The following is a 13,144-nucleotide window of genomic DNA, read 5'->3' on the forward strand; positions in this document are numbered from 1 at the left end:
TCAAAGTCATTGCCCAGTGGCTAATTTATATGAGATGACAAGTCTTATAAGAAGGAAAACTTTGATAAGTAACAGTTAAAAATGGCGCTTGTAAAAAAATGGCAAGAGTAGTAAACAATTATAAAAGCTGGAGTATTTACCGATTATATATCCTTATTACAAGGTTAGGATTGTCTATAAGTCCAGGGTTTTCTGCAAATTCGTGGTAAGTAATGATATGCTCCATGAATTTTTCTGCAATGTAAAATAATAATCAATTTGGTTAGAGATTACATAAATCCCTATATGAGATTATTATAAGATTCTGTGCATTGCAGAAATTGCAGGCTAAAATCATCTTTCTAAAAAAACTAATTTTTGAATATTCATCAAAAGCAAAATGTCAGATGCTTTTTTCCCCCAGGACAAGAAAGAACACTTCTTTTTCTATTCTCCTTTTCCACTGTCTCCCAGTGAAAACAAACAAACTAGTAAAATGGGACACGCCAGACTTTCAAAAAAATACATACAGATGTGGCTAGAGAGGGACAGAAGACAAACACAGACAGACGGACACACACACACACACACGCGCGCGTGCGCGAAAACTCTAAGTTCTATTCTCAGAGGAAGAAACTTTACTGGCAGGCAACGGCATAACTGGGGAATATTCATAGGGGGTCTTACAGCTTTAGCAAGCTACACTATATCAAAACATATCTTAAAATTGTTTGGGCCAGGCTCAGTGGCTCATGCCTGTAATTCCAACACTTTGGGAGGCCAACGCAGGCCAATCACTTGAGGTCAGGAGTTAGGGACTAGCCTGGCCAATATGGTGAAACCCCATCTCTACTAAAAATACAAAAATTAGCCAGGTGTAGTGGCGCAAACCTGTAATTCCAGCTACTTGGGAGGCTGAGGCAGGCATGACAATCGCTTGAACCCGGGAGATGGAGGTTGCAGTGAGCTGAGATGGTGCCACTGCACTCCAGCCTGGGTGACAGAGCAAGGCTCTGTCTTAAATAATAAAAACAACAACAACAACAAAACACATATCTTAGAATTGCTTGGAGAATTAAAAACAAATAAACAAACAAACCCTAGAATTTGGCTCAAGGTCTGTGAAATAAATCCAGAGTTCTTACAGAGTGAATGAGGGCTTCCCATGAATCTTTGTACCCTGTTCCTAAACCTGTATTCTCTTAGATCTAGGCTAACAGAGAAACTGCTCACTTGGATTGTTTCTCCAGGTAATGTGTGTATTATTTACCTTTACTTGCCATTTCTGCCTCTTCCAATAAACTCTACCAGACTAAGTCACCACTATTTAAAACAAAGGTGTAAACTTTTATATTTTACATATTTTGTATTTCTCATTCCCTCACATATAATTTTTTAAACTGAACATTTAGGAGGATTACAAAAAGAATGTGACCTATTTAACTTTGTCCCTAGAACGAACCACAGGCCATATCACACTTTAAATTTCTTGCAAAATATAAAGCAAACAAACAATGAAGAGACAGAGAAGACACATAATGAGCTTTCCTGTGACCCTGGAAAGGAAAGACTTCAGGAACACATGGTCCTGAGCCTGTGGCCATACGGTCTGCCACATCATGCCTTCAGTTTCTCTAAGGGAAAGGGAAGACAAAAGATGACACTAGTCATGGAAAGAAAATATTTCCTTAGAGGAAAATCAAACAGGGGCCACAGGCCAAACTGAGAAATACTAAGAAGAGTTCAGTTCAAAAAGGAAGGTTAAAAAAAAAAAATGCTCATGAATTGAGGACAGATGCACACGGCACTCAGCCCAGCCTAAACGCGTCCTGACATCTCTGCTAAACTCCCTCCCGACTTCTGAGCAAGCTTTACTCTCGTGGGCCAACTCTCCAGCCTTACACAGGAAGTAAACCTCCTAATTTCTGCCAGAAAGACCCTTTACTCAGTGGACAATCAATTTTCTACAACTTCAGGACCCTATATTCACGTCTAAGGCCCAGTGCTTTCCAGAAGGTCAGCTGGGCCCCACTCCCACAAATGTTTCAGTAACTTTACAGATGGGAAAACTGGTGCAGTGTGATGATGCCACCCTGACGGCTCAGAAAACAGGGCGGCCTGTTAACCCCCAATCTCTTAATTTGAAATTAGAGCCTTTAAGGGCACACTACCTCAAAGCCACCCCATAAACAGGTGTCAGTTAAGACCTTAAATGAGGGTGTAAGGGTCTGACATTACAGAATATACCTGTTACCTGCACAAAATCACTAAAGAATTTATATATCCTGAAATGGCAGGATATTGCTTACATGGCAAGTTTTAACCAAGTGATGACCAGACTGCTCTCTGAAATGAAGACGGGGCACGAACACCCCACGTACCTTTTGAAATTTCTCCGTTTTCACTGAGGCCCCCGCAAAGGGAGAGGGTAACGTCAGGCAAGTCCATGGCAGAATCTGAGAGGCACTCAGTGCCGCTATCTGCAGCTGCGCTTCCCACAGACTGGGGGGACTGGGAGCCGGAGAGTGTGTCAGACTCAGGCCACTGCCTGGAGCCGGGCTCCGATTCACTGTGGGCAGGGGATGGGGAAAAAGATCTGCTTTATTACAACTCCTTGAATTCCTGGTTTACTGCATGGTTCTCTGGGGGCGCAAACCAAATAACACATCCCCTAAAAAGAACAGACGGACCTGTAATCAGGCATAACTTTTCTTGGGTAGGGTTTAGAATTGTATCATAATGACATTAAAGATAACCTAATATAGTAACAGTGAGAAAGCAACTGTGAATATAGTAAATATGTCACAAAATCACTACAATCATTCACAATAATGCAAACATTTCAACTATGGCCTTTCTGATTTTTAATTAAAGGAGTAAAACAGTTATAAGTATTTATTTACATTTCCATGATGAAAATGACAGGGTAATTAAGAAAATCTGATGCTTGGAAACCTTTGATCCTAACGTCCTAGAAAAAGCTGTGGCACTTTACACATCCTGTAGAAAATTACTGTAGTCCAAGGTTATATTCTTTAAAAACCAAGGCTTTCCTAAGTTCGCCTGTCACCTCACAAAGAAGGAAGGGGAAATTCAACGAGCAAATTCTCCAGGGGCAAGACCCACCCAGAAAAAGAAACGCAGTGAGAAATAAACTGGATGTAACTGTCCTTCCAGGAGCTAAAGATGAGGTTCCTGAATATTTTCATGTTTCAAGATAAGGCACAGAAGCCAGGTTTCAGAAGGTGATCAAGGGAAACCTTATGCAATGAAGTGCAAATATGAGAGGGAACAATCACGAACGGCACAGCACCTTAAGTCTCATGGTCACCAACACTTACTACTCTACACCCTTTCAATAGGTATTTCATGTCACATTTGAGATATTGAAAATTTTCAAATTCACTTATTTTATTCAAAAAGCCGGTATTTTTCATGTTGATTTAAAAAAACAATGACCCAGCGGTTTACTCGCTCTTTCCAACAAATCTCATCTTCGAGCAGTAGGTGGCAGCAGACTACAGATATGTTGTAACTAAACAGCTTCAAAAGCTGTTTCGCATTTGAATCAACAAAAAAATTCAGGTTTTTGGATATTTTTTTCTCTTAATAGCAATGCACACTCATACGCACAAAATTGAGATTAATTGGACTGACAGAATGTTCTCACTGGACACAGAAAATCAGAACTGTTGTTATACTGGGGGTAAGGGGCAAGGCCAACCCTTCTGTGTTCACCTCACCTGTGTCCTCTTTCTCTGGGGCACACAGCAAGGCCCGCCTGCAGTCAGGTGTGGCCACGTGAGCACATGACCAAGCCGTGAATAAGGGATACATGGTGCCCCTCCCCAGGGGCCCTCTCCTATGCGATGCTCATTCCTTTCTCTGCTGCCCGTGAACTCTGGACTCTGAGACCCTATGGGGATGGGAGAGCCTCAAGGTGAAAGGAGCCTGTGTTCCTGAATCCCTATGGGCAAGGCCTCCCCCGAAACACCAACGCAGCACGTTCTCACAGGGGCAAGAAACAAAATTCCATCGCGGTAGGCCAACAAGATCAGGGCTTCCACCTCTACAGCAGTTAGTGTTACCCCAACCAGTAACAACATCTACAAACATGGGGATGCCATCGGACTCAGGATGCCACCGAATACGAAAGTGAATACTAAAGTTCAGTGATAATTACCAATATTGTAAATTTGGTAATGAAGATAGTAAGGATCATGACATGACTACGCTTGTATGGATTACAAGAGTCTCACTCACTATCTTTAAATATTTATGAAATGTTTCAAGAAGTAGTTGAGGTAAGAAGCTTCCTTAGTGCATGGACAGTGACTGTGAACAGGTAAATTACAGTAGCGTGGAGTAAGGTATCATCACCTTAGTTACTCTCCTCACTTTTTAAAAGAGAAACTAAGACATATACCTGGCCGGGCGCGGTGGCTCAAGCCTGTAATCCCAGCACTTTGGGAGGCCGAGACGGGCGGATCACGAGGTCAGGAGATCGAGACCATCCTGGCTAACACGGTGAAACCCCGTCTCTACTAAAAATACAAAAAATTAGCCGGGCGAGGTGGCGGGCGCCTGTGGTCCCAGCTACTCGGGAGGCTGAGGCAGGAGAATGGCGTGAACCCGGGAGGCAGAGCTTGCAGTGAGCTGAGATCTGGCCACTGCACTCCAGCCTGGGCGACAGAGCAAGACTCCGTCTCAAAAAAAAAAAAAAAAAAAAAAAAAAAAAAAAAAAAAAAAAAAAAAAAAAAGACATATACCTAAGGAACACCAATATAAATAAACGATTAAGGCCTGGGAAACGTGGGGAAAAGGTGGTAATTCTATGACAGCTTATATTTGAACTTTCCTACTGTTAAAATAAAGCCGCTTCAGTTTTTTCACCTTCAAAAAATCCAACTATTACCTCAAATGAAGTAGATATGTTGAGATAAATTTAGGACAGAGCTAGAAAGGAGTTTTATTTCCCAAAATACCTGTAAAAAATTTAAATAGCCTTATGTCAATCCCATCTTTCTATTCCAAATAAAAAACAAAATATACTTTTCAGTAATTCATTACAAGTGTTTAATTATGTGTGCCTATGGCTCAGTATATTCAAGTCACGGCTCGGTATATTCAAGTCACATTTTCCGTGGAGAAAAGCTGTTTTTTTGTAATCACAGAGTAACAGTTTAACAGATTTCTCCTAAGAGTGGAAATGAACTTGGGCAGGCAGTCCAAGTGTATCATATTTGAGGCTCTTATTTGAATTAATTCAAAGGGAAAATGGTGCAGGACAGTGAGGGAGGCTGGGTGACAGCTGTGGGACTGCAGGGCATGTGGGGAGCACGGGCGGCTGGGGCAGCACCTCACCAGACTCAGACCCGGCTCAGAAAAGGCTCAGGATCTCAGATTCCAAAGGAGTGAAAGCATTCTTTGGAAAACATTTTCAAATAAAGATGCGTTTCTTTAAAAACACGTAATAAAATAAATGCTAAAAAATTTCCCCAAGCATGTTGAGTTTGTATTAACCACTACAGGAAAAGCGAATCAGAAGTCATATACCCTTATGTAGGTTTAACTAGTATCTCTCTCCTCATTGTACTGAAAATGTCTTCATAATTATTAATTTCAAGTCACTATATTGAAATAACACATGAACTATTTCTAAATTTTCCAAAACCTGAAGCCATCATCACGTTTAGCTAAAGGATACCATCAACTTGTTCTTTTCTCCTGAGATAAAATGTTTTACTCTAGAAACTATTTCAGAGCTGTCCTTCAATAAACAAGGACTACTCGACTACTCTACCTTTTAGGGAAATAAAGAGCTGCAACTTCAGGTTCCAGACCCTTTAAGTCATCAAGGTAAATATCATCAGGTCCCTGGTGCTGGCTTCTTTTGTGAACACCTGTTTAAAAAAAAAAAAAAAAAATCAGAGGTAAGAATTTATTCTTCATTTACAACTTTGCAGAACACACACAGGTTTGCAAACAGTAAGACTGACAAGCAGGATTTGAATAGGGTTTTAATTTTAAAGGTGTCAACCACCCTTTTTACTTAGGTTGGTTCTCACCCATCCATGCCAATAGAAGAGAAGTTCAGTGCTTCATACACATACTTTGATTTTACTTATTTTCTCATTTGCTGTTAATTGAGTAATACTAGCCCCTAAATAATTTATATTTTAATGGTGAAGTCTTTTTTACATTTATAGGTAAGAACAAGCATGACCAAACTTAAGGCAACGACCTGCATTGGGAACGAGGGCATTACTCTAAAACGATGAAGGGAAGGTTGTCTGAGCACAGGATATTCACATGGTGCCCAAGTATCCACCCTGCGTTACCTTCTAACTACAAAAGGACAAAAAACACTTCACAATGGATAGATGCGGCAGGTAACATCTTAAACAATAATCACGTTCAGCATTACTATTAGTGGTCATCACGAGACACAATATGAGTACCCAATATATGCAATAAAGTAATCTGCAATTCAAACAATAACTCTAAGCCTCTAGACCTGTACTGCCCACTCTAGTGACCACCAGCCACATGTGGGTATACTGAGCATTTAAACTGTTGCTAAAGTGAAGTAAACAAAATTAAGATACTTCATTAATAATTTTATATTGATTCCACAGTAAAATTACATTTTGGATTTATTGGCTTAGATGAAATGTATCACTAAACTTAATTTCACCTTATTTTACTTTCTGAAAATTGGCAGTGAGATGATTCAAAATGACACATGTGATTCATATTCCGTTTCCAGTGGGCAGCACATTCTAGAGCCAACTACCAGTTAAGAAAATACAGGAATGTCACCTTCAAAAAAACAGACAAATCCAGGACATGAGAGAGCCTGGAAGACACTGGCTGGGCTCTTTAAAAGGTTACCATCACGGGTGTAGAGTGGGTATGAGGGTGTGTATGGGTATATGAGAGAGCGTTCTAAAATAAAAAAGATCAATTAAAAGAAACATAAAAATCAAATGCAACATGTGAACCCTGATGTGATTTTGGCTTGGGAAACAGGCCAGCTAAAAAAATATTCTTGGTACAATTAGGGAAATGTAAACATGAATTCTTCAAGATGACAATAGTACTGGGGCAATGCAGAGAATGTTCACATTCTTAGAAGGTAAATCCTGGCATATCTAAGAATGAAATGTCATGCCTGCAATTTGTTTTCAAATGTTTTATTAATAAAACACTGTATGTGGATGAATGGAGAGATGTAGGGAGAGAGGGGTTGAGAAGGAGAGAGGGAGGGCAAAAATGTATAATAAAAAGTAGAGGGCAAAAAGAACGAGGCCAAAGAATAGTAAAAACCACTCAGGGTTCCTGTCTCTAGTCAGATCCTGCACTGTGTGCTCAAGAACAAGGGTCATTAGTTCCAAAAACAAAGCATTTATCCTAAAAGAACCGGATTTCCCTCCTTAACATCTCTTAGAGCAGAACAAATGGCTACAGGCCTTTGGTGGAAGAGCAGGTGCCAAGCTAAGCCACCATTAGCTAGATGGTTGGATTTGACCATGAACACCTTTGACAGTCACATTCTTTCATTTTAGATAAATTATTTCTGAGTGACCTTGAAGGTCCATACCTGTAGTGAATATATATTAAGTTGGTTTATAATTACCTAATCTTTGGTGCTAGAATTTTTTTTTAAGTGAAATAGGTAGCTGGCTATATATGATGTTGGGTAATTTTAGAGAAGGTTTCACACTTCCCTAAAAATAGGATCCAAGGCCAGGATTCTGAGTATGTCTGTTCTGACTCTTACTGTACCAAGTAGCGATGGTTGGCTTTTTATTTTCAAATAGTAAGGAAGTTCTGATTGATTAAATTTGTGTTCCAAAAGTGAGCAAGAACTGTTGAACCAGGAGTTGGATGTTTTCTTCACCTATTTTATTTTTTTTGAGACAGAGTCTCATTCTGTCACATGGTTTAGAGTGCAGTGGTGCAACCACAGCTCACTGCAGTCTTGACCTCCCTGGGCTCAGGTGATTAGAATAATTTTTAAGGTAATTTTTATTTATTATTATTATTATTATTTTTGAGACAGGGTCTCACTCTATCACCCAGGCCGGAATGGAGTGGCGTGATCTTGGCTCACTGCAACCTCTGCCCCCAGGGCTCAAGCAATCTTCCCACCTCAGCTTGGGCGGGACCACACACGAACGCTACTACGCCAGGCTCAGTTTTCCATGTTTGATAGAGACAGGGTTTCACTATGTTGCCCAGGCTGATCTTGAAATCCTGAGCTCAAGTGATCTGTCTGCCTCAGCTTCCAAAGTACTGGGATTACAAGTGTGCAAGTGTGAGCCACTGCACCTAGCCTTCTACCTATTTTAAAGGGAAATAATCAGCACAAGAGAGCACATTCTCATAATTAGTATGCATTTTTTATCCAATATTACTGCTAAAAAACCTACCTAATTTAGCCTCAACTAAGAAGATGTTTCAAGTGAAAACATTTTTTCTCTATTCTAATTTTTTAAGATTCTACTTCACTTTACTGACATACCTAATCAATAAAGTGGTTAATTTTACTCATCAATTGATTACAACTCATTATTTATTTTCTCAGTAAATGCTTCTCAAGAACCCACTGAGTAGCAACAGTCAGGAGACAGGAGTGTGAAAGTCAGGCCCTGCTCCAACTGGACTTTCCAGGGGGGACGCCATGGAAAGCAATTGTAAGAAAGTGAGTGATGGGCCTGGGCATGGTGACTCACACCTGTAATTCTAGCACTTTGGGAGGCCGAGGCAGGCAGATCACCTGAGGTCAGGAGTTCGAGACCAGCCTGGCCAACATGGTGAAATACCATATCTACTAAAAATACAAAAAAATCAGCTGGGGATGATGATGTGTGCCTGTAACTCCAGCTACTCAGGAGGCTGAGGCAGGAGAACTGCTTGACCCCAGGAGGCAGAGGTTGCAGTGAGCCAAGATCACGCAATTGCACTCCAGCCTGGGCAACAAGAGCGAAACTCCAGCCTAAAAAGAAAAAAAAAAGAAGAAAAAGAAAAATAAAGAAAGTGTGCGATGGGTTTTGACTGGTGAGTACAAATACAGAGGCACCCATCACATGTTATGTGGAACACTGAAATAATTCACCATCTAATTTGAGAGTACCTGGAGCCAAATTAAACAAATGATTACCTTTCTTCTTTGACGGCGAGTCTACTTTAGCTGCCGGTTTGGATTCTGAGGGCGCCTCCGCTAAGGTTGGGTTGGGAAGGTGGTCTGCATCTAACATAGATGAAATCTGAGGACTCTCAAGAGGAGGTTCGAGAAGCTCTGCCACAGACGTTGGGTCGCTCATCTGTGTACCCAGGGCTCTCGGTCTGGGCTTCACTATGGTACAGACAGTGTCTTCCATGGAAGCATCCTTCTCAACTTCACTTATGAGGCTGTCCTCACTGGGAATTACCCGAAAATGGGTATTTTCTGATGGTGTAATTGTAGCTGTCCTAGGATGATAGTCAGATCGTTCTCTTTTGCTGACCTAAAAAAGTTAAATCGTTTAAAAATTAAACCATTTTCAGGGTATTTGTTATAATCTGCCAATGTGTTCATTCTATTTTTAACTTAACACATTCATTAAATATCTTACTTTGTACATGTAAAAATTCCATAATAAAGTGAGAAAAACTAATAATTGCATTTTGCTCAATATCGTGATACTTATAAATGTTCTGGCTGGGCACGGTGGCTCATGTCTAAAATCCCAGCACTTTGGGAGGCCAAGGAGGGCAGATCACTTGAGGTCAGGAGTTCGAGACTAGCATGGCCAACAGGATGAAATCTACTAAAATACAAAAATTAGCCAGGCATGGTGGCAGGCGCCTGTAATCTCAGCTACTCAGGAGGCTGAGGCAAGATAATTGCTTGAACCCGGGAGATGGAGGTTGCAGTGAGCCGAGATGGCACCACTACATTCCAGCCTAGGTGACAGAGTGAGACTCTATCTCAAAAAAAAAAAGGTATACATTAAATGTTCTACTGAAAAGTTATACTGGAGAAGACTGAAGAAACTGACAATTTTCAGTTACTAAGAAGTAGAAAATACTCATTCTGGGGGAGAAAACTAAATGAAAATTTAGCCCTCCTTGGACCACATCAAGGCTCTGTTAAAGCAGTATAAAAGTGGCAAGTCTAAATTCGATCACAAATATAAGCAAAATGTATATTTAAAAAACCTAACTTCAACAGAAGATCTAAACATTTTCTCTCTCAAGAAATTTATCTTCCCAGTTCTTTCTTCTTTCATTACGAGCTGACAAAAAAAGGTTTAACAATTTCTTGTTTAAAATTTCAGTGTTGGCTGGGGATGGCGGCTTACACCTGTAATCCCAGCACTCTGGGAGGCCAAGGCAGAAGGATCTCTTGAGCCCAGGAGTTTGAGATCTGGCCAAGCTGTTATAGTGAGACCTTGTCTCTACAAAAAATAAAAACTAAAAAATTAACTGGGTGTGGTAGCACACACCTGCAGTCTCAACTACTTGAAAGTCTGGTGTGGGAGAATCACCTGAGCCCAGGAGGTTGAGGCTGCAGTGAGCTTTGGCTGCACCGCTGCTCTCCAGCCTGGGTGACAGAGCAAGAACCCTGTCTCCAAAAAAATAAAACATAAAAATGCAGTGTGAAAATTTTAGTTTAAGGTGCCTTTTAAAATTTCCTTATAATAATTGACAATCATTATTATTCAGTAAATAGAAATATACACAAAATACTGCTGAATTCCTTCGGTTGCAAATATACAGTCCAAATGTTACAAAAACTGTTAACTTTGAATTTACTTCTATGACATGAGAGCACTATTATTTACATTCATGAGAGCTCCATCAGAAACTGCCTCCTTTACTTGTGGGTGGAGGGATTCTTCGCTTGTTTAATCAGACACTTTCCACAGGCAAGTAAACCCTAGTACCTTGGTGGACTCTGGGAATCCGCCCCATGTCCACTCCATGTGAGACTCTGATCTGAGCAGGCTCTCAGCAGGTTTCACCTCCAGCTCTGAATCACTCTTAGGACACACTGTCTGGGGATAGGTGCTGTAAACAGAACAAAGACACATGATGACTTGAAAGTCGGGAAACCTTCAGTCTTGCTGAGCCTGACAGATGAAAAGAAACAAATTTGAATATATCGACTTTATCCTGCAAATACAAAAACTCCATGGAAGGGAAGATCAATTATTTCTTCCACTTGAGTTCTTTAATAATACTAAAAATGACACCAACTAGCATTTAAGAGGACTTACCAGGTCCTTTGTAAACACTGTATATTCATAATCTAATTTGCTTTTCACAAGAAGTCAATGAGAAAGAAGACAATTTTGTAGGCTAAGGAAGAGCAGGCAAATTAACATAACACCCGAGGATTTGATTGCAGAATAAACAGTTATGGCTATACTTTTTTTTCACTATATTATTCAGTTACAGCCAACAGTTGACACTAAAAGATGAGAATTTTTAAGAATGGTAGATGAGTGGGCACAATGTCTCATGTCTGTAATCCCAGTGCTTTGGAAGGCCAAGATGAGAGGATCACCTGAGGCCAGGAGTTCAAGAATAGCCTGGGCAAACTAGCGAGGCTCTGTCTCTACAAAAAATTTAAAACTTAGCTGAGCACAGTGGTGCATGCCTGTAGTCCCAGTTACTCAGGAGGCTGAGGCGGGAGGATCACGGGAGCCCAGGGGTTTAAGGCTGCAGTGAACCATGAGTGTGCCACTACACTCCAGCCTGGGCAACAGAGCGAGACCTTGTCTCTACTAAAAAGAAAAAGAAAAAGAAAAAAAATAAAATAACTGTAGATGGCTAAATTCCATGCTGATTATACAGATCTACAACTGGCCAACACTGTTAGAGTAAGTCAGATCAAATTTAGAAATAAAATAATCATTGAGAGAAAAGATTCATATTTATGTTAAAAGTAAACATTCAGTTCCTCGGCTGTGTGAGAGAAACGGGAAATATCATTACTATAGATTAACAGAAAAGCTAATTAATACATCCTCCTTCCTCTTTCAAGAAACCAAGAAATTTCAAAGATACTTACGTCTCTAAAGGGGACCAATCTCCATCGGATAAGGGGTAATGATCCCCAGAATGGAAAAGCAAAGGCTCTTTACATTCTTCTTCTTTCAAGGAAGCATTTGAAGATCCTCTATGAAAGGAGAAACCAAAGAGAGGCAGGAACGATGACATTCTTGTCAGCTTTAAAAGATCCCCCAAACCTACTGATACTACAAACAATAAAAATGAAGAGGGATAAATGATGACTAACTCTCTTTAAAATATATGAAGGAGAAGGGGGGATACAACACTGCCACCCACTATAAAACACCACAATCACTATTCACATGTGGAATAAATAGAGGGAGAAAAAAAGAGAAATGTGATTTCTTTTTTCCATCCCTTAAGGGTGATTCAAAGGCTAAAAGAAAACTAAGGCTTTATGACTATTTCATTCAATCCTTACAAAATGAGGTAATATTTCATTGTAGATATTAAGTAATCAAGGATCCAGAGAAATTTAGTCACTTGCTCAAAGTCAAAAAGCTAGGAAGTAGTTGGATTCAAAACAAGTAAGCCCTTATTCTTTCCACTGCTTTCCCCTTTTGACTGAAAGCATTTGAAAATGTATGAATATTAGCTAAAGACAAACAAGATCTATGGCTCAAAATTTAAAAAATACCCTAAACTCTTAAAATCTCAGGACTAACTTTCTTCTTTGTTTGGCCCAAGGATTATCTGAGAAGGTTTCCTTTACTTGGAATCTACAAGATGTGAAGATGTGAAGAAGATGATACAAAAATGACAAATGCTTTTAAGATGCATAAAAGGACCTTGGGTAGGGGGTTGCACTAATGCTAATAAGGTTTTAATCAATTTACCTGTTGGTTTCTTAAATTTGCAGAGTTACTATAACTACCTTGCCATATAACCTTGAAAACATCCCTCAGAAGCACTGTGGGCCCCCATTTTCATCTTTAGTTGGAAATTTATCATTTGTCCTGTCTACTTCAGAGTCAATGTGAGAGTTACGTGGTGTAGCGTGTTGAAATCTCTGAAAAGTAAAAAGGAAAGCACAAAGAAAAACTCTGGCTAGGCACAATGGCTCATCACAGCACTTCGGGAGGCCAAGGCAGGTGGCCCA

The 13,144-nt window shown here is 40.1% G+C and overlaps 1 protein-coding gene across 4 annotated transcripts in view; it reads right to left on the reverse strand.

Annotated features, from left to right (window-relative positions):
* Positions 1-13,144, reverse strand: part of LPIN2 (lipin 2) — a 95,038-nt gene that overhangs the window by 11,879 nt on the left and 70,015 nt on the right. For all 4 annotated transcript variants that reach the window (XM_030925775.1, XM_010353190.2, XM_010353192.2 and 1 more), the window contains exons 5-10: positions 12,044-12,151; positions 10,914-11,037; positions 9,146-9,491; positions 5,783-5,882; positions 2,361-2,548; positions 141-234 (exon numbers count right to left, since the gene is read on the reverse strand). In XM_030925775.1, the coding sequence (XP_030781635.1) occupies positions 141-234; positions 2,361-2,548; positions 5,783-5,882; positions 9,146-9,491; positions 10,914-11,037; positions 12,044-12,151 (960 nt within the window). The remainder of the gene's footprint in view (positions 1-140; positions 235-2,360; positions 2,549-5,782; positions 5,883-9,145; positions 9,492-10,913; positions 11,038-12,043; positions 12,152-13,144) is intronic.

This window comes from Rhinopithecus roxellana, chromosome 21 (assembly GCF_007565055.1).
Source record: "Rhinopithecus roxellana isolate Shanxi Qingling chromosome 21, ASM756505v1, whole genome shotgun sequence".
Lineage (NCBI taxonomy): Eukaryota > Metazoa > Chordata > Mammalia > Primates > Cercopithecidae > Rhinopithecus > Rhinopithecus roxellana.